Raw genomic sequence first — 22,789 nt, forward strand, 5'->3', positions numbered from 1 at the left:
TCAAGTTCTAAATTCTGTAACAGAAAAGACAATAAATTTTAATACAGTGAGATTATTTTTGCTGCCCTTGATTAACAGTCACTTTTTCCATAGTTGTGCTAATATGTGCATGAAAACTTAGGTCCACTTCCTTTCAATTTTTGTCTCATTTGTGGAGACTTCTAATTCTTTTTTCCAGAAGATCATAAGGTTGTTTTTCAGTAATTGTTATTTTATTTAATGACATCAGTTTTTATTTTACTGCTTAAAAAAAAAGTAGAAGCCCTCTGCTCCAATAGTTATTTCACTGTGTGAAAGAGCAAAACCCGTGTGTATTTATTTGTATTTTAAAAACCCTTATGCAAACTTTTATTTTCAAATGATGTCATGTGATGTGCTATCTTTCTTATTTCTAATTTGCATGATTTTAACTACTGTTCATCCATCTGTCTGTTTGGAGGTGCACATCCCTTTGTGGTTAGTGTTTTACGCAACTGGAACTTTTTTCAGTTCCATTTATGTTTTTGTCACATTACTGGGGCTGTATTGTAAAGGTATCATGAATGAACGGAATGCAGTACTTGCTGATTTGTATTGGCTACGAGTATTTACTTCACTCCTTAATGTGATTTGCAATACAATAAAATGTGTGTTACATTATTATAAATGTACATTTATAAATACATTTTAAAAGTCTCCATATATTTTACTAAAGACATTCTGAGTGCTAGCAATAGTTGATTACAAAATTTGCCTGGTAGTAAAATTCAGAGTGCTGCCACAGTTTTATGTGTATTTCTGAATATGACCTTCAGTGGAGCACTTCCTCAGCCGATGTGTTGGGTGGGATGGAATCTCCCAAAAACTCCAGAGTGGAAGAGCAATATTATTTCACCCATAGTGTAATTACATCGGTTTTTAAGGGCTCCATTGAAAGGTAATGAAGTGTTTCATAGTACAGTAGTCATGCATACCAAGTGGTGAAGTATTTTGCTAATTCACTTGTTCATAAATTGTCAAAAAAACTAACATTTATTATTCACTCATGGTTGTGGCACCAAAAGGAGAGTTTGCATTAAGTTTCTTTGTCCTAGCTGTAAGTATCACAGTAGTAATTTTTGCTTATTGTTCAGTTGCTTTTATAGTGATTTTGTTTGTTCTGTCTTCAACATAGAATGAAATGGTTGTCTCCAGGCTGTGACTTTAGAAGGCTTGTCTTTGGCAGTGTCCATTAAGCAGAAGAGATCTTTTTGCCATAGAGAATTGCTGCTTATGGCTGCTGGGTCCCTTCTGCTGTTAATTGTGTTCTTGTTATCTTTGTACAAATTGGAAGAAAGACTTGACATGGAAGCCTTTTGTAGTGTTTTTAAGTATTAGTTTTGAATTGTAATTCTCTTCAGAGAATTTCCTAATTCAAATAATGTCAACTACAAAATAAAGAAAAAGATGAATGGATTTTTTTTTCTTGTTAAGTATTCCAGATTTATTGTGTAAATAGCCTACCTAGTTTTTCAGCTGGCCAATACCTAAAAACCTTCATGTCCTACCAATTCTCAAGGCACTTGTTCAAAGGTCAGATATTTCGGGAATGCAATTTGAAAGTTTCATTTGGATGGAATCCCACAGTACATCTTCTGAAAATCATAATTTCCAGCCTGTATTTGTGACATGATTTATTACCAAGCTGTTAGGTTTCAAACTGTATCTCTGACCAGTTATTAGAAAATAGAGTGGCCTATGTTCATGGTGGAATCCTTTTGAAACCAATTTTCTTTCATTTGAGGAAAAAGCCTGGTCAGAAGTAAAATAGTATGAAGAGTCTGGCTTCAGGATCAAATTGTGGTCTTGTTGAAGTAGAAGAGGAGGCTAAAGGATGTGAAAGTAATAGGAATCCACTGAAGAATTTGGAAGCATTTTCGAAGATAAGGAAACAAAGGAGTGAAGATGGGAGTGGGAATATTTTCTTAATTAGTGGACATTCATGAAATGTTCTACTGTGGCATGTTATGTGTAGATACTGAAGGTGAGTAGTAATTTTGAGAGTTGATAGCTAGAAATTGGTAAAAGAATACAATTTCAGTTGCACCTCTTCAGCTGGACATTATTTTTATTCCTTCTTACTGCCTCAGCCAGAAGAGAGTAAAAACATCAGGTTGACATGCTTTCAGAAAAGTTATGCAGATCATTAAAAAGGTTGTTTGGCCCAAAGCTTTCACCAGTATAATTTTATTTTTCTTATCAAGGTTTCACTGATCTATTCTTCAGCTCACCAGCTTGTTTAGAAGCTAACCCTGGCATATAATCAGTACCACAGTAGCATTTAATCTTGTGTATTTGTCCATAGCTTACTTTGCTGAGTCTTAGTATTTTTCTTCAGGTACAAAATTTCGTGCATCCTATTAACTTACTGTATTACTTCATTGATGACCTAGATCTGGGATTTTGGATATCATAAACGAAAAATAAGATCTTCTGAATTCTGTAGTTCCAGGTGTATTAAGATTAAGAAAATCCTATTTACTCTTTTCTTATATCTTGTTACAGATTAGCATTAGACTACCAGAAAATTCCACATGACAAAAAGTCTTGTTTCCTTTCTTCAGCAAGTTTGCAAACTGCAACATTAGCACATGGAGCTCTGGCTCTAGTAGAGACAGCTAAAACTGGACTAGAAACTAGATCACAATTTCCACACTTAATAAGGCAGTAAGTAAGCTGTCGCTATGGGACAGAGCTGGTTGAATTGTCATAACTGCTCCATAGGCATAAATCTTAGACTTGCGCCAGATGCTTCATGCTGTTCCTGCTGTGCAAAACAGCTGGAAATTCAGCTTAAAGGATTTCTTTCCTAGAGAGAAACTACAGGTGGCATACAGTTGAGATAACGTGAATTTGATGGGAAGATACACTCCAGATGGGAAGATACACTCCAGTCATACGCTCCAGCTCCAGCATTACTGTTGTGGCTTCAGGATGCATGCCTGATTCTGGGGTTTGTACTATGATAGATAAAAACTGCAGTTCAAGGCATGGGAAACAGTCTTACAAATTGATGTAAAGAGGTGAAGCTGGTTCTTTTCCTTTTTTATGAATGTGCTTTGTCGCAGTAGCTTTTGCTTTGCTGCCTCTTTTCAGTGTTCATGGATTTTTTTTCTTTGTCCCGCAGGTTCAATTTTGGGGTAATATTTTGCCTGGTAGTAAAATGAGTTTGAGTTCAGGACTCCTTTTTAACGAGCTTTGAGAAATTATAGTAATGTCAAATGCAGGTGAATCTGCTTGTTCTGTATCAAACTAGGACAGATTAATCTGAAAAACAGCAATTATGTGGTGGATCCCCATCTAGCTGATGAATTAGTTCTCAAATGCAGACGGACCTCTGCAGGATAATCTTTCTGAAGAAGGAAGGGATACAGTTAAAACACATTGGAAAATGCTTTCAAGGAGGCCCCTGTGAGTAGAATTCTTACTAAGCTAAGGCTGTGGATCTACATGTTAATATTATTTCAAGCAATAAGAAGTTTACATTAAAACCTCAAGCAGTGAAACATAACAGCTCTCACTAATTTCTCATATGGTGCTTTACTGTTTGTTAAAAACCAAAAATTTTACTGGGCCATTTCTAGTATGAAGCTTATTCTGAGCTTAAGGGTTGAGAAATCTATGTATTGTAGGATGCCTTCTGCAGAGGGTCTAGGCTGAATAAAACAGAAATAACACCATCATTGAGGCTTTGTTTACACCCAAGAGTTTAACTATGTTCATATAGCTAAAGTAATATAACTGAATGAGCAAGGATGATGGTTGGCTGGTTAGAATGTGTTTATGGGAATGGAAATAAATTATAGTGCTATAAGCTGTATTTATAGCAATGTAACTGCAGTAGGGTTGTAGACGGGAACAGCACTGCCAGAAGGAAAAATCATATCCCTCACTGGAATAATCATGTTGTACTTCTATGTGGTGGCCAAGCCTAAATTAATTCCAGTTGCATTTCTGAGTACTTAAATGAGAAAGCTGCTTCAGTAAAGGCTTTCTTTGGCTCTGAGAGGATTTAACACCGAGAGGTGTTGAACATCTGCATCTTCACTGAAGCCTGTGCTGTTTAAGGTCCCGTAAGCCATCACAGTCCCGTGTTTCTGTCTTGGCTCTAAATCTCATGGAAGTCAACAGGAAAATGCTTAGGTGGCTGCAGGACAGGAGCCTCTTAAGAGAGCTTTGTTAGCCTGATATATCTTGTTTTCTAACAAATCAGGTGCACAGTCAGTACGAAGCAGTTTATCCTGAGTGCAGAAAAATGTACCAAAGTGTGATGTGATGTGACAATCACAGGGGTGAGCTGGGACACAAAACCAAGTTTTGTTCTGTTCCTTTCTCCTCTCTGATAATATTCATCTTAGTAGTGAGACCATTGCTGGATTCAGTGGGCTCTGGGTCAGACCCTGAATTTGCTTACAGTCATTACAGGATCTGGCTTGAGACTATTTCTAACCTGCATCTTCATGAACATTTTCATTTTAGTTCCATCTCACAAGACCTACAGTGTATTTTTTTCTTACTAGTTTCCATTTAATGTCACCACAGCTGCTGCTGCCATAGATACCAGATGATGAGGAAGAAGGAAGAGAAACACACTTTCATAGGGTTTCTGCACATACATGCATAGAGTAATTATGTGGGGTGATGACCTGTGCAGACTACGTGGTCTACCTCCCACTCAAAGCAGAAGTTAAATTTGAAGTCAAGTCCAGCTTCAAAGTTAGATTAGGTTGCTGAGGGCCTTATCCAGTTGAGTTTTGAATATCTGCACTGATGGAAATTCTGTAACTTATTCAGCCCCTGTTCTTTTTCTCGATATAAAGAACTTTTTTTTATACGTATGTGGAATTTCCCTGCTTTGCTGCAGTTTTTAAATTGGATTGAGATTTTTTTAAATTAGAATATGGAGTGAGTTCTAGAAAGATTTTTCTTTTCTTGAAATAAAAGTCCACACTTGAATATAACCCTATATAACAACAGTCAAACAAACCCATACACTGCAATTCTGGAGGCAGCAAGGAGGCATGCGAGCAGCCAGTCTAAATGAGCAAGACTGAAGTACTTCTTTTGGGAGTAGAAGAAGTCATGGTTACAAACACAACATCTAGAAGATGGGTTTTGATAAGAACAGGCCCTTAGTTAACTTCTCAGGGTTTTTTTTTGGTTTGGGGTTTTTGTGTCGGGTGTTTTTTGGGGTTTTTTTTGCACCACAGGGCAAAATTCCCCACACATGACTGCACTGAGATATAACATTTCCTTATTTTGGAATATGTCCTTAAAAATAGTGAAAAATAGTGATATTTTATGCCATGGCAGATTAAGTAGATTTAAATACCCCAGTCTTTAGGGAAAATGCTCCAAGATGAGGGGATACAGATGCTGGCTATTCCAAATGTCTGAAAAAGAATTAAAAGAGAAGAATCACCAAATTTTAAATTTACACAGTGATGGGATTTAATTCTGGCTTTACTGAGGCTATCAAGAGTTGTGTGGCTAAATCTGTTGTCAGCTGTAATAAACACTCTTTCTGCTTCAATTTATGTGAACATTTGCAGCTGTTGAAGAAACAGACATCTTTGCCTCTTAGTCAAACAATACATAAAATGAATTATGCTAGAAGAGATGATGTGCAAAAACAGGTGACAGAGCTGTGCGGTAATCGATTGACGTACAGAAGAAAGTGTGAGGGACCTACTTTTTCATATTGATTACCTCCTACAGTCATTGGATTGTGAAAGTGGAGCTCATTCAGTGGAAGTCCTTAAGAGAGAAAAAGAAAAAAATCATACATGGGTTTATTTTATAGTCTACATGGAAGCTGTATTCATGTAATTTAGAAAGATCCACTGAATCCCTTTCAGCAATGTACAACACATACCAAAATTTAAGAGGACTGTGCCATCCTGCCTTTGTCTGTCTGCTTAACTCACTACAGACATGAACACACACCATGTATTATTTAAATGTGTAAGTTGACACATACAATTTATAGGATTTAGAAGTGAAAAGGACATGAATTATACAACAGAAAGCTTTCAGCATGCTGCAGAGTTGAATGTTTCTAATGCAAAATGAAGACACGCTTTAACCTTAAAAAAAATCAAAAGGATGTGGTGGGTAGTTAGATAACCAATCAGACCATCATGCCCATTTGTCCTGCTATCAGCAGTGAATTTAGTGAAGATCTCACTGGGTGGTGGTGAAAGCACATGTGGGCTGAGCTGGAGGACCAGGATGATGCGTTTGTATGACTGTTTTCTGATGAAACAGATTCAGGTAATCCGTGTAGTGAAGCTACCCTTTAGCGTGACGATGGCTCTTTCAAATTTGATTTGAACTCAGCTTGACAAAGAGGTACAGGTATCAAATAAAATTGCCACAACTGTTATAAATAAGGGCTTTTGATGAGAGGAAGGAGCCCAAGCCATCCAGAGCCTTTCCTGAGACTAACAGGAATGTACAGAAGTGCCCCAGCCAGCAAGAAAGGCTTCCTACTGAGTCTTGAGTCAACCCCAGAAACCAGATGCAGGGAAAACTGGGCTTTTCTAGTTCTGGTGTTCAAAGAGGAACTTTTTTTTTTTTTAAGCATAAGTACAGATATTGTGAAATGTTACTCTAAAGTGAATATAATGCAGTCTTGATATTCTTTTTAAGAAAGTTGAAATCAGGATGTGCCAATTTAGCAAAGTAAGCTTTCAAAATGTGCATGATGCTTTTTTTTTTTTCAGCTGAGCACTTCAAAAGCCATCAAAATAGCTGTTGCCTTCTGTCCTGGAAACCAGCAGGAACCTATAAATAAACGTAAAATAATACAGGAGCAGGAAAAAAATGTTCTGCCATCAGTTAATGTCGTTGTTATTAATTCTGTTGGTGTTTTTTTTCTTTTTACAGTGTATCCTATTCAGTGCATGTCTCTGAGGATTACCCAGGTACAGTGCAACATTCTTGTCCGTGACCCATGTATGCATGTTACTGCAATTTGCCATATTCAGATGAGAATATCTGAAAGGGTGTTGATGTCTTCCAGGTGCACCCTTGTGCTAATCATGTTCCATTAGTTAGATTATTTTCACAGTCATTTCTCCTTTTCAGGCATCATTTATCAGCTGGGTCAGGGTGAGAAAACCTGGTTCACAAGTTTACAGAGACCAGAGCTCTGTGTCTGTACGGAGACCGATGCTTTCTGTGTCTGCAGCCAACAGTGATAGGAGTGAGAAGGCGCCCAACTCCTCTTTGGCATGGTAGATAAAGCTTGATCTTTCAAGAGGCTGAGCAGTCTGGCGCAGGGCCAGCAAAGCACTTCTGTGTTAGACCTTAATGAGACTACTCACGTTCTTCAAGTTAAGCCTGTGGACTGCGCGTTGGTGCTTCTCAGGGTCAGCTGGAGCCACGGGTTTGTGTATGGGTATGTCTTTGGTAATGTAAGCTTGCAAAGCTGTTCCCAGCTGCTCAGTCCTGCCTCCGTTTCGTACTCTTGGCAAAACCATTTGTGTAGCCGTGTGGCCAATCCAGACAAGGGGAATTACTCATATGAAAGACAACCAGGCAATAGTGAAAGCTCATTTTCAGCTAGCTTATTTCCCTGATTTCCTTCACAAAGAGACTGCACAGATGCTTCAGGTGGCACAGAGGTCAGCAGAAGCAGGAGAGGGAAACAGGGGTGAGGACAGGCAGGTGCTGTGCAAGTAAAGGTAGATGATAGTACTGTTGGATTGCACCATATTGTGTATTTTGCACCTGGGATTATTTAATAGTGTATGTACCATGAATGATAAGAAACCCTCTGGCCTTTTTTGATCTTTATCCATAACATCTCTGTAATATTTCTAGAAGAAATATTTCTTGTTTCTTTTAGGATTTCTAAAGAAGTGAGGCTTTGATCCTCACTGATAAGCAGCAGACATATGTCTGTTCAAAACACCAGTGTTTGAAGCAGATGCAGAGAGAAATCAGCATCATCAGTGATGCTAAATACAATTGATTATGTGAAAGAATGCTAATAACCTTTATGAGAGAGGTGTTTTTTACCAGTTAAAAACTGGAGAGAAAACTGCTACTACTAATAATAATCTATTCAAGGTGTAGTAAGGGGAGAAACTGAGGTTCGTAAAATACACAGTCATACCAGTGATAAATTGATTTACTGATTACTCCATTGACCTGACAATGAACGGAGGGATAAATAGTTGAAAAAAATCTTCATCATATGTTATTAACAGTTTGTTTTATTAAACATCACAAAACTTGTTCTGTGGGAACCTCTAACTAAATGGCAAGCTGGAGCACTGAACCAGCAGTTACTCCCACAGCATGTGAGGTGTCATCTCCTGGCAAACTGTTCTGTCTGACAGACCTCAAACTCGCCCTTATGAATGCTCCTTGGCAGCATGCCCTGATGGCCTACAAACCTGAGTGACTTTAGTGGCTCTAAAACCTAATAAATATTCTCTACCATCATCCCCTGTATTTTAAAGCCGGATAGAATTTGAACATTTTACACTGTAGCTAAGTGGGGGAGCCAGGGGTAAACCAGCTGCACATGTGTACTGATTAAAATCTAACCTTTCAAAGCTTTCAAAGACCTGATTTAATTCATATCTCAAGCTTTTGCAGTATGTATGTTTTCTTTGTGATGAAGAGGTGTTCACTGTGTTAGGAATCATAATGACTCTTTGCCATTTTACAGCTTTGATCCTAAAAATACTGGTGAGCCAGATTCTTTGTCACCTCCCTTTGTCCTAAATCTCTAACTTTACATTATTGCTGACTGTGGCTCTTTTCTTTGGTATGTATTTTAAGGGATGTTTCAGGGACATGACAGAGTGCATGATGTCAAGTCTGGGAAGCTCTGTGCTGATGCCCTCCTCAACTGGAAGGTGATCTTCAAGTATTGCTGCTAGTTGATAGAGTTCAAAGCAGCACATATTCATCAAATTAAATTTCTCACAGGATAAATCTTTACAGATCAAAAGTAGTCCATTAGTGTGTAGCTATGCCAAAGCTGTATTCTCTGGAGACTAAGAGTGTGTAATACACAGTGGATCAAATTTGGAAATCCGGGAGAAGGCTTGTTGGTCATCAGATAAATTTCTAATGCATGCAATAAATACATGAAAATAGAAGAGATTAAGTTACTATACAAATGATGTTCATTCAGCCAAAAGTGATACCACCAGAAGTAATTTTAGGTACTATAAGAAGAGCTTTGGGTAGTGCGCATACTCTAGCTTCTTGCATTGCTGTTACGTATGCAGCATCACCACTTTGGCACTGATAACAGTGTGTAGCTATTGCTGAATTGCTTCATAATACATCAAAAGATTACAAACAGCTGAGCATTAAATCATACCTATGAGAACCATAATATGACATGACAACTTCCAATAATGGAAGGTGTTTGAAAGTTTCATAATTATGCATGAAAGCTAAAAATATGCTCACAAAGGCACACTGAAGAACTTAATAGGAATAGTGTTGAGACAGTAATGTCTCAAAGTTATGTATACATTGCTGAAATTGTGAAAATATCACTGCAAATTTTAGAGGCAGGTATATCAGTTCCAGCAAAGTATCTCTGTAACCATTTTCTCATAACACTGACACAACTGGGGAAAATAATGCTCCTAAGGAGCAGTTATAGAATATAACATCAATGAGTAGACTAAAGTCCCATTAATATGAGTGGATCATGGCTCCCGTGAGAACCATTACAGCAACAAGCATTTTGGTAATGAATATATGTTTGGAGTGATACATGTTGGCTGCTGTAAACTTGTAGAACCGCTGTAGTCTTTTATCCAGTGATTTGTGGGTTACACACATGTAAACAGAAACATCCTTTTCTTAGACCTCATTAGATTGCAGCAGACAGGGGGAGAACCAGTTTGGCAGCGAGTGGTTTGCTGCATCCCTCTGCTAGGTCCAGGCACTAGGTCCTCTGCTAGAAGAGGAGAGGTGTTCCTGGGTGTAGTGTGTTAGAAACTGGATGTTGAATGAAAGCAATCCAAAACCAGTATCTTAATTTCAAGTTTCATTAGACTGATGGAAGGAAAGAAAAAAACCCTAATGGCTGCCAAATGGAAAAGAAAAACAAAACCTTGGCAGTGAAAATCGTATTATGCAGCTGCCAAGAAAGAATGACAATGAACATAAAAATATAATTAAAATCTGTAAAACCTGTAATTGAGCAGTCCTTTTTTCCATATATGTATATCTTGGTAATTGTCTATTCTGCACAGCACATGCTGTTGTTTTTCATACTTTTTCATATAGCAATAAGTTCTAGCGCACAGGTTTCCTTTCTCCCATCCATACATATATGGTGTTATGTCTATTTAGAGCCAAATGGTGGCCTCTGTTATTCCGGCTCATTAGATTCTATAGCACTAAGTTTCACTCCCAAATGTGGGAAAGGAATGGGCCTGTGTCCTATATGCCCAGAGCCATCCGGCATGGTGAGGCTGACACCGAAATGATGACAGCTAGGTGCTGCATGCAAACAGAGGCAAGGCAGGGGTTCGTGGAGAGGGTGAGGTGCATCTGTCCTGGAGGCGCAGTTCACAGCCTGTCCTGCTGAGAGGCAAAGTGGGAGAAGGAGTGAACGCTGGCAGATGGCTGAAGGGACCCCCTTGTATTCGCGTGGTGCTGTGGCTCTGAGACACATCCCTGTGCCAAGCGCATAGCCGAGCAGACACAGACTGAGCAGGTGGCTGTGCCCACTGGAGAGCAGTGCTCAGGGAAAAGTGGTGTCAGCCTCCTGCAGCAATTGCCTGCACGCAATACATGTTTGCTGGGCTGAGCGAAGATCATTCAGATTAGCTTGAGGGACAGCACGGGACTGGAAGTAGGCGAAGGTGTGGGATAGTGACAGGCTCAGTAGATGTGTGTGAATGTGGCAGAAAGGGTGTTTCACAGGCAGTGAGTGGGCTGGGAAAGCCCCACGCGCCTGTCCCTGTGCAGCAGCGCAGCTGCTGGTCTGCAAAGGCAGCGTGGCACACCTGGGCGAGAAAGGGGCAGCAGCGCCGGGGCTTCGTCTTGATACAGGCTGCTGAGAACCTCTGTAATACAAAGGGTAATGCTACTGAATTTACTGCTCAATTAATGTGAACATCTTTAACGTTTCACTGGAAGCACTGTGGTCAAAGGCTTTGAGATTGCAGCAGTATGCTTAAAATTACATGTGAGTTCACGCACTTTGCTGTTGTGGGACCGGAGTGTTTGGAATTATGATAAATCAAGTCCTTGTTCAATTCTCTTGTCTCTTTATCTGTGATTATCTTAATTGTCAGCCTTTCTGCTCTAGAGCATAAGTTTCAATTCAGCCCAGATCAGTAGAAAACAAAATATTATTACTTTCCTAGGCAGTTCAGCAATTCCTGCAAAATTAGCTTCTGCAGATACTACCTAAAAACTTGCTGTTCCTTGTTTGTTGTTACTAAACATTTGGTTGGAAAACAAAAAAGGAATGAAACCAAAAAAACAACACACACACACCCCCCTCGACCTAATCCCTACATTTTGTAAGAAAATTTGGGATAGACTTGCCATATTCATATCCGTATCCATACCTAACATTTTTGTTAAGTGGGAGGAATTCATTTTTTTTCCTGAATCAGGCACGAGTTATCCACTGATTAGAAGATACTTCAAACAACCTTTATGTGACTAGGCAAAATGAGGCACGGGTATTTTGCATATTAGGCTGTTAACACCCAGCTCTGAATGCAGCCATTACTCTGCACAGCAGATCTAGCCTGAGTTTTAGTGTCAGGCACAGCAAAAAGCGTGGAACAAGTCTAAATTTTGGGAAAGGTTGGCTCAAACCCCCATAAGCCTTGTGGGACAGTTCAGAGCAGCACTTGGTGTGACTCATGAAAGCCATGACATCAGACTCCACAGGATTGCTTGTATGAAATTTGGGTCCGAATCTTCCATCCTTTTGGTATTTTTCTTTTCGTTAGCAATCTCAAGAGAAAAAAAAAACCACACCAGGAAGGTGATAGCACTCAGCTTCCCTGACCATTTGGGGAATGGTTCCTTATGGTGCAGGGGTGGGACAGGCAACATGGGAAGGGGCTGGCAGAGCACAACTGGACTTCACCATGCAAGGTTTTTTTCTTTCATAGATAACACTTATGTTTCCAGTTCTGATAACGATGAAGATGTGTTAGTTACAACAGAGCCAATTCCAGTAATTTTCCACCAAATCGCTACAGGTAATCGTATGTCCCAAGTGTTTTATCAAGTTCATATTTTGTGACGAAAGACAAGATGTTGCCTGCACTTAGAGGGTGATATATTAATGTGTGCAGCTATACCGTTTGCTATTTTCTCACAGTCTTGCTATAGTAAATTGTCCTACATTTCAGTATAGAAGAAATTATATTTCTTTTGGGGATCACCACGATTGTGTAGGCAGAATGTATTTTATTCTTTTAATGTCTTGCAGTCTGTCCTAAAGCAGTTCTTGAATACAGTTAGAGGTGCTTAATACTTCCCAATTATAAGTTTTCATGCTCACTTGCTTAAAACTTCACTAAATCTTCACCATTGGGGATGAAAGAGTCTATAAGTACCATTGCTGCTGGTGAATTATATCAGGAAGTTGAAAACAAAATGGTTCAGTTGTTTCACTAAATTAGACTATAGAAAAAAAAACTTTTTTTTCGCAGTGATTTTGGCAACCTTTAATTTGAAATTATTTCCATACTTTCAAAAATTATTTGATACATGAGAGGGTATGCTTTTCAGCCATATAGGCCCATTTATACAATATATAATCAAGATTTGTGCATATTCCATAGAGACTTTTTAGATTTTAGCAGACAAATTCCCTGATGATTTCAGGCTGCAGGAGAAACTGCACAGAGCACTCTTAATTCTGGCAGTTCTTCAGATAGGAACACTTGGCTTTGCAGTCTTTTTATTATTACAATGCTTTAGGGCTTTTTTTGTGTAACACAGAATTACTTTGAATTCCACTGGAAAACCAATATGATCTTCAGTCTCTGATCTCATTATACTGATGTAAATCAAGAAAAATTTTACTGAAGTTGGTGCAGTGGCACCTAAACAAAAACTGGCCATTATAGTCAGAAGTTTTAAGACAAATGTTACTTGCAAATATTTATGTAATTTAAAAAGAAATGAAACGTGTCATTTAGAATAGAATAAAAATCTATTTTTTATATAGAAGATGATCTGATTTAATTTTGCTGAGGAGTTTTGATTTTTCATTCTTTTATAAAGTATACAAAATCAATGAATGACGCTAAATTGTAAATCGCAGATTGGGAAAAACTCCTAGATGGACCAGCTGAGTTTCATTTCACAGTTGAAAATATGAATCTTCTACGACATATGGACTTCTGAATTTTAGACTGTTGTATTGTAAACTCTTTGACGCTTTTCATATCTGTAACTTTTTGTTCCTTGTTTGCTCTACTACTGCAACTAAGTATTTCAAGTCCGCATATGCAAAATTACTTCACATTTTTCACAGTTGTTCCCTATTTTCCCTTTTAAGAATTAAGAAAAACCAGCGATGTCAACTATTGCTTATCCATAAAATCAAAATTACAGAGGGAGAATGGAGAGGTATGTATTTCTTGTATGCATATTTTAACAGAAGTTATTTTAAGAAACAACAGAAAATAATAAAATATGAATATTTACCATAGATTTCCTATCAAATGTGTGCTTAGGCAAACTGTACACGTTTACACATTTTAGAAGATGAGCATGGTTCTCTGGGTTTCATATGTGGATTAACCAGTGAACCACTTAGTTGGGATAGGGATGCTCCTATCCTAGGAAATACGGTTTTGACATTTATTTCATTTTTTGTTCCAGCAGTGGTGTAGACCCTGTCTTCCCTAAAAATACAGCTCTCCTGGAGAAGTAGATCATAACACCATTACCTTTTAACCTACTCTTGCACATAGGACCACATCCCATTTATTAGCTCACTGCTTCTTCGTGCAGCCTGCAGCAGCCCCACTGGAGGCTTTAGACCTCTACATGACTCTATTCACCATTAGTGTGTGGAGTGTTAAGGCCTTCTAGTCACAGTTGTATTTGTGCTGTACCTCTGGCATGGGTCCCTGACCAGTCTCACTGAGACGTTAAGAAAGAAGAGGCACTAACGTGAAGTCTACAGGGCTTGACAGTGTTATGGGCTCAAAGAAAGTACCACGTAGGCTCCTACCCCTAGCAAGAAATCAAGCATTGTATCAAGAATTCAGGTGCTTGACTTAAAGACTTCCTTTGGTAAGGGTGATTGCTGAGGTTCTTGACAACTGCTTTTTAGGCTCTGATCTGTATTTGATCCTGGAAAGGTGAGATAAGCATGCCCAGATATGCTAATGTATATGGTTGAGTTTTTAGTAGTTTCGATGTAAAATGCTGCACTGGAAATACTTTACTTCTACTGCCTCATCATTGTATTCAGTGCTCGGTAAATGTGCAGGAAGAATTTACCCGTTTAATTAAAAGCCTGAGATATAGTCAGCTTCTATGGGGCAGAGTCTGAGTTTTTATTTTGTTTTTAGTTGAATGAGGTACTTAAATATGAGAGTACCTTTAAAAAAAAGTCTCTAACACTGACCATTTACGTTGGCTAGACAGTTAGAGGTTTGGTTAGGACAGGATGAGTTTGCTACTATTCTGATGTGAGAGTTTCATTTCTCTTTGGTTCATGTTGAATTTTTGTTCAGTTGAGTTCTGTTTTAACACAGACTTCCCCTTGAACTAAGGTTATTATAAACCAAAGAAGACCAAAGTCCCTTTGTTTCTTTTCAGTGAAGTAGAAGCAGAAATTATTTTTATGCCTTGTTGTAGAACATTGCCATGAAACTGGCTGAAATACGTTTTTTGTTCTATGTATGCAGTGAATAGAGCAGGACTTTAGAGGCGAAGGTGGGGAAATGGGGTTAGAATGACTGACCATACAAACTGGTGATAGGGGTATATTTGACATTTATGAATATGCGGGATTTAGGGGTAACTTCTATTCTTTGATTCATACATCTGATTTCTATTCCATTATGGCAGTTCTGTGCGAGACATACATACAAAATAAGCACTAAGGGCATCATGTTCAGGTTAAAGTGAAGAATTATGATTTTAACAGGTGTTCTTTAGGGGTCCTTGTCAGCATGGGGCCTAGAAATAACACATGGATTGTGGGAAACAAGAATTAGTATCTTCAAGCAGTTACATAATTATAAGTAAAGGCTCCATTGGTGGGAAGCAGAATATAACACTTCAACTCATGCTGAGTTGCAGTCTGTACCAGGATGTTCTATTTACTTGAGTGCAATTTTTCACAGAGCAGCCTATTTAGAGCAGGTTTTACTTTGGTAAGCATATTACTTTCTAGTCCTTAATTTTCAAAGTCTCAGAACAGAGCTAGTCAGAAAACTAAGTTTGAACTTTTCTGGCAACAGGCTGGAACTTCTGTTAAAAATAATAATTAAGCAGCACTGTGTTAGTTTTTCACAGAAAGGAACTTAAGAGATCTCATGTTTGAACTTGAATTATTTCCTTAAACTATTAGAATTGATTTACCAGAATAAAGTAAATTAAAATTTTATTAGGTCACTGAAACACCAAATGAATTAAGTCCAGAACCTGACTTGGTGGGTAAATGATGCTTTGTTTAGCAAAAGCACAGAGTGAGGTATCCACACATAGCATAATGAACTCCTCAGTTCCCTAAAATACCACACTGGGTCTGTAGCCAGACAAGTACTATTTCTCCAACATATTCAGGGTGGTTTTATGTACTCAATTAGTAGATGCTTCTTTTGTCTGATATTTCACTATTCGTAAAACGGGCCCTTAGTACTTTTTTGGAAAAATGATACTAAAAAATCTCTTAATAAAGGGTGCTATGAGCTTATTCGTAAAAACCATAATTCCTGTAGTTGTAATTAGAACTATAAATGTGAGATAAGCATATCACTTGTATCATTGTTAACTTTCCTTTTCCAATAAGGAGTCACGGCACAACAGCACAGTTGAAGAAGACTCTGAAGGAGATAATGATTCTGAGGAATTCTATTATGGAGGACAGGTAATGAAAGAAATTTTTGCACAAATTTCAAGAAATTAATATTTGAAAGCTTCTGTTGTTCATTCCATTATAAATTTATGGTAATAATTAATTCCTTATGTTTATTCAACATCAAATAGAATGCCATATGTATATATACATAGTATTTTATAGCAGAAATACTGACTATGTTATACTGCATAATTATATCAAATTTAAAATAAGATTAGTTTATTTACATTTGCAAAGCTGTAAGAATAGAAAAAGCAAGTACTCTTCAGAACATTTGAAAATAGAAGCCAGTTGCTTACTTCCAGGAAATAGATATTCACTTTTCAAAGCTTATCCCATTATTGATACAAATAGGAAGACAGGCTAGATCCAAATCTGTTACCTTCTGGAGGACTGCCATTTTGTAAAGTCAAGAGCACCGCAATTTAATGGTAAAAGTGGTTATTACAAAATAATTTTGATCTAGGCAATAGTCCACTCTTTTTCTGAGCTCCACAGTTAAATTCACCTTGAAAAATGCTACATATTTTTAGATGAATGTACTGCTCTGTGTCTCCTTCCTGTTCCTTCAGCAGAATTACTTATTATTACCTTCTCTTATGTATTGGGAAATAAAATCTCTTCATCTCTTTTCCTTTTGCAATGTCAATAGAGCACTTCACGCTGCTAGTCTCTTTATTCAGATTTTTCTTATCTTTTTAGTCTAACTATTGCCCCAAAGGAATCATTCCTCACTTATGTTATTAGAACTGTTTATTTTGATGAACATTTTAACGAATTATGGTTGCTGTTTGTGAAAGTTGTCCCTGCCTCAGCCTTGAAGCTGAAGCCATCCGTGCCCTGGGTGCAGAGCCAAGGCTGCAGGAGCACGCCAGCAGTGCCAGCCAGTTGGGTTGGTGCAGAAAGCGTGGGATGCTGATAAGCAGGACATCGCCAAGCTTCTTATCTTGCAGAGCCAACAGCATGGTGGGGTTTGGACATGAAATACATGTTGAGGTGCTTTACTCCAAAAAAAAAAGCACGCCCCTAAAAAGCTATTAAAAGTGATATTGAAACTGGAACTGAAAGAATGTATTTTCAGTGTCAGAAATAACTGACATGGGGTATTTACTCTTGTTCACTTTTTAGAAATGACTGCAGAATTGCCTCCCTTTAGCTGCCAATGCCTACAGCCCCACGGAGCGCTGGGGAAGACTGTGGACACATACTTCAGTGCAAAGCATGATGTCTTATTTTAATCTGCCTGAGAGGAAAAATCTTCTGATTTTGCCCTGTAGTGATGAGTTGTGTGTACTGGCTCCATTTTTCAACTCTGCAGAAAGGGCAGTAACCTCAAGGTGAAGGAGAAGGCAGCAAACAGCTGGGAGTGCTTATTTCTTGAACCAGTGCTAATACGTTTGGAAAAGAATGCCTGCTAGTGCCCAAATGAATGAATAAATATTAACGCTGCCTATGAGATATGAACACAGAGAGCAGTACATCATTTTGCAAGGTGTAAAAGAGCTGTGTAACAGGCAGTACTGGTTAGAATTTAGTTCCCTTATATTTGAAGTGGAAACTACATTATATTGCGTTGTCATTTTTTTTAAGGTAATACATTTAATTGAAGGAATTATAACTGGCCCCAAAAAAACCCAACCCACCAATTAGATCAGTGTCATGGTTTAACCCCAGCCATCAACTAAGCCTCACGCAGCCGCTCGCTCACTCCCCCCACAGTGGGATGGGGGAGAGAATCCGCAGGGTAAAACTGAGAAAACTGGTGGGTTGAGATAAAGACAGTTTAATAGGTAAAGCAAAAGCCGCGCATGCAAGCAAAGCAAACCAAGGAATTCATTCACCACTTCCCATGGGCAGGCAGGTGTTCAGCCATCTCCAGGAAAGCAGGGCTCCATCACCTGGAACAGTTACTTGGGAACACAAACACCATCACTCCGAATGTCCCCACTTCCTTCTTCCTCCCCCAGCTCTATATGCCGAGCATGATGTCCTATGGTCTGGAATACCCCTCTGGTCAGTCGGGGTCAGCTGTCCCGGCTGTGTCCCCTCCCAACTCCTTGTGCCCCCCCAGCCTGCTCGCTGGTGGGGTAAGGAACAGAAAAGGCCTTGACGCTGGTTAAGCACTGCTCAGCAATAACAAAAATATCTCTGTATTATCAACACTGTTCTTTCTGAGCACAGATCCAAAACATATACTTCGTAGCTACTGTGAAGAAAATTAACTCTATCCCAGCCAAAACCAGCACAATCAGCAATAAAAATAAAATATCAGATGATTCTGACTGTCTTCAGTATCGAATATTCAAAAAGCAAAATGAAGAGAACAAACAAAAACCAGAAAAAGACATCATAGTATATTTAACAAGGAATAAAAAAGGAAATTTTGAATTTAGAATTTCATGGTCAAAAAGACAAAATTCTAAAGAGGACCTGTAGAATTAAAGAAAATATTGAGGACTCAGAAAATAAATAGGAGATCAGGTAATGAGCAAAGTTCCTTGAGAGAGAAAAAGAGCAGTCCTTTTTCCAATAAAGTGATTGTAAGAGTTACTAAGTGAGAACCAGGTGTATTGGGAAGACAAAATAGTTGACTGTATATGTGGGGAACTGGCAAGGCAAGCTAGTCATCATTTGGGATGAGTGTTTGCTGTGCTCACAGAGAAGGGGGACAAAAACATTGAGTTTAGCAACTAGAAGGAATAGATGCCAGTGTAATTGTTTGCAGTACAGTTGGGGAAGATGGAGGTCAGGGATAATTCTTAACATTGCTAAGTGGTTACAGCTGGAAAGACAAGAGAGCAGCTGATGAAACAAGGACCGTGGAAGATGGGAAATGGCATTTGATGGGCAGTGAAAACAAGCTACGACCTTTTGGTCATAAATTAAATGTTTGTATCAGCTTCCTAGGCACCTGCTTGTAATCCTCCCTAAGGATTTAATGGATAAATACTTTAAAGTAGCTAAGTGATTCAATAGCCCAAGTCCTATTGATTTTCAATGGGATTTAGGTTTGTAAATCACTTAATCTCCTTTAAAAATGCAACCTTTTTGTCATTATGTGGGACAAAATAATCTGAATCAGGTCTCAGATTAAAAACTGAGACTTTCTAAACACAGACCTTTCAGACACAGCAAAGTTATCAGATTTTCAGCTTTTATATTTGCTTCCTCTGAGACTTGCTGTTAATTCTTGCTTTGAATCTCTATCTTCTACATTTCCAAACAAGAACAGGAGATTGAAACAGTAATACTACTGCCTTTGGCACTCTCTCTCCTTCTCTTGTGCTTCACTTACAGGACATACTTGCAAATGCAGATATACAAAACTCTAGCAGTCTCCTCTGCATACATCAGCATGTCTGTGGCACTAATTCAGGGGTGGAAAATACCATACAGTGGTCTTAAAATTTGTCAGAACACTGCTTTGTTTCCCTTTTGAGTTCATAACCTCTTACCATCAGAAAAGAGATTGGAGAAAGCATTATGCTGATCAGTTCGGTGTTCTGTATAGTGTTCCTTTTGGATTTTATGATTATTGATACATAAGACTGATTAAAAAAATGTGGTTTAGGACCAACAAAGGTGACAAGTGCACCACAGCTACGATTTGTGAAATAATTGCTGTGCTGTCTTTGGAAGCAGGACAGCAATTATTTATGCATCTTTAAAGAATTCATCTCTGAGTAATGAACATGTAAAAAGGATTGGTTTGCTCCTACCTAAATTGAAAAAAAAAATTAGAATAAAGGTTTTCTTCCTGTGCTTTTCTACTTGGAAAATTGTTCTGACATGCCTGCCCAAACAAGGGAGGGGTACTTGGCTTATACCCTTCTGGTCATGAATATCATTGATACCTCTGATAAACACATTTCTGTGCTATGCTGATGAATTCTGTGCCTTATATTGGAAGAATTCTAAGTCTAACCAAATTATTCTTTGCTAATTTTCACATGTAAAAAGTGATCAGCTGATTATTATTTTAATTCTATTGAAATTTATTTAATTAGATTGAAAAGTTCATCTCTAGATATCAGAGCTGAAAATGTCATAGCACTGGTCTCGTACAGATTTGGATGTACAAATGGAAGAAACAGTACTGCAGTTAGATACGGTTCTGCAACAGCAAGAATTCTCTGCAGAAATTCCAGTATAAGGAGGTGTATATGTATCTATGTCTACAGGGGTAAATTACACTCTTCTGCTTTGGTCATTGAGTTTGTTGAAGGTACAAGCCAAATCCTACTCTCATTTCTGAGTCTGTCCAAATCTAGGGAGTTCCTCAACTTCTGTGGAATTACTGTCATTCTAATTGTTGTAAAGACGTGGAATTAGGTTCATACAATCAGGAGCATATTGCTTAACAAGAAAGTAGTAATAGACTGTGAATAGATTGTTACAAGGCTAAAGAGATATTTTGGTCCTTGTAGAAGATAGGAGGATATTAGTTATTTTGACTTCATACAGTCCAACCAAACTAGCTCACAAGTTTTACTTTATAGTGTAAGCACTAACATAACGTTTTCCATTTTTCATCTGGAGTTTAAAAAAAATGGGGGTGATGTCTAAATAGCTGTTTCTTTACACCTGCTCTGGTAAAATACTTAAAATGAGAAAGTGTTCTTTTATTTTGTTTTCGTCTGATATCATTGCACTGGTGGATAGAATACAGCCAATGGGTAGACTGAAAATGTAATTTAGATGCTGAGACACTTGGTACGTAGAGTAGTTTCATGCTTCTTTTGTTGAGCCCAAGCCATTCTGTGTCTAATATATATGAGAGTATAACAACAAGCAAACCTTTGTCCTGTAGTGATTGGACAGGGATGATATGACTGGGGAGATCTGGTTCTTCTCCTACTTAACAGTTTTAAAATGCACAAGTGTCCCAAAACAAACCCCAGGACAAGACAGGATAAAGGGATGAGTCCTTTGCAGCTTCTCGTCCCACGAACAGGAGTGGAACCCTCAAAAAATTCTGACGCAGAAGTGCCTGCTTTGCAAATCTCATTGCCTGTGAGGTAGGCCAGCTCAGTGCTTCAGCTTATCAATACAGTGTCCTTTCTAAGCGTTGCATTAAGGAATCTTTATGCAGCATATTTTGGAGGGGGAACTTTGAAGAGCCTAGATCAGGTGCCAGTGATGAAATAAACAAGAACTCCTATGATATTTTTTTTCCCCGGTAGGTTAGCTATGATGGAGAACTTCACAAGCACCCACAGCTGGAGGCTGATTTGACAGCAGTGAGAGAGATCTATGGACCTAATGCAGTATCTCTCAGGTATGTCATTGACCTTTCTGTATTGCTGAACCTTTAACCTTTTGGAGATTGAATTCCTTGTGGACCTTCCCTGACTGCCAAAGCAGAAGTCTCTTCTGGTGATTGCTGCATATCGTATGGCAAAAGGAAGGAGTGCTGCTGGCTAGCTATAATGTTGTTTTTTCTTTTTTTTTTTGTGGTTGAGTACCAATACAACTGGCTGTGCTGAGAATAAGCCTTGGAAGCCTCTTCTAAAACATCATTGACTTTTGCAGTCCAGTTGGTATTTGATCAGGCTGTTGTATTTTGTCAAAAATTACTATTCAGCATTACTCTAAACCCTTGTTAAACTCCTTTTGTGTTATATTGTCTTTTGCCCTAGAGGTGAACAATAGGAATGATAGGAGATTTAGTAAATGTTTTCCCTAGGGAAAAATTGAAGGAATTGGATTTGTCTACTCTGGAAAAAAGAGAAGGAGAAGACATAATAACAATTCTTCTTCAAAAAAGCTGTTTGTAGGTAGGAGGAGTGATTAAATGTTCTTTATTGTCATCATGAGAGAGACAATAAGAAACTAGCTGTGTTAGCAACAAACAAGAATTTGATTAGATTTTAGGAAAGCTTTCTAATTGTGGGAATCTAAAGTATCCTCCACAGGGAAGTGATGGAACCTCAGTCAGAGGTGGATTGCAAAGTGTGATTACACAAAAATTCTGTTGGGCATATATGAGTATGTATGATTCTGTCACAGGGCATAGCTGTATGGTATTTTTAATACGCTTCAGGTCTTTTTTAACTTCATTTTCCATCTATGTAATCTTAATAATTTCATAAAAATAACAGGTAGGCAAGATGTAACAGACCTGTCAGATGTATTACAAAGAAAATATCAAAGTTGTCATACAAATAAAGTAATAAAATACAGAGAAGATAATAACCTTAGGCATACATATATTGCAAGTAACAATTCCCATTAACCTCTAAACAATAAGCTCTGTTATTTTTGTCTAAGAAGAGAGAGCACATCTATAACTATGGTGTACTATACCTTTTCAAATTAAGTGAAAATTTCATTACGTTTCGAGGACCTGGGGAATTTAAATCCAAATAGTTGCAGATGGGTTTAGGAAGTGAATGAGATAAATGTTCAGTTGCCAAATGGATAACTATGAAATTGAGAATATCTTGATAATAGGCTCCCTCAAGCTCCTCAAATTGAAACATTCTATGTAACCTTTCAAAAACTTTAATGCATCTAATTTATTGAATCAACCGTTTCATTCGAAGCATTGTGATCTCCTTAGGTTCACTCTAGTACAAATTGGCATCTGTGGCTGCTTTTGGCAAGTGGAAAACTTTAACGCTTCTTCCACTCTGTTGCAGTTGAAAATACTTATAAATTCTTGGAAATGAGAAACGGCATTAAACATTTGGTTTCATCCCTCTCCTG

At 38.2% G+C, this 22,789-nt stretch overlaps 1 protein-coding gene across 1 annotated transcript in view; it reads left to right on the forward strand.

Annotated features, from left to right (window-relative positions):
- The window catches only part of PARP8 (poly(ADP-ribose) polymerase family member 8), a 121,579-nt gene that overhangs the window by 45,637 nt on the left and 53,153 nt on the right, over positions 1–22,789 (forward strand). Inside the window, exons 3-7 of the mRNA XM_069777512.1 lie at positions 6,907–6,944; positions 12,141–12,230; positions 13,541–13,611; positions 16,013–16,090; positions 21,265–21,359. Coding sequence (XP_069633613.1) covers positions 6,907–6,944; positions 12,141–12,230; positions 13,541–13,611; positions 16,013–16,090; positions 21,265–21,359 — 372 coding nt within the window. The remainder of the gene's footprint in view (positions 1–6,906; positions 6,945–12,140; positions 12,231–13,540; positions 13,612–16,012; positions 16,091–21,264; positions 21,360–22,789) is intronic.

This window comes from Haliaeetus albicilla, chromosome Z (genome assembly GCF_947461875.1).
Source record: "Haliaeetus albicilla chromosome Z, bHalAlb1.1, whole genome shotgun sequence".
Classification (NCBI taxonomy): Eukaryota; Metazoa; Chordata; class Aves; order Accipitriformes; family Accipitridae; genus Haliaeetus; species Haliaeetus albicilla.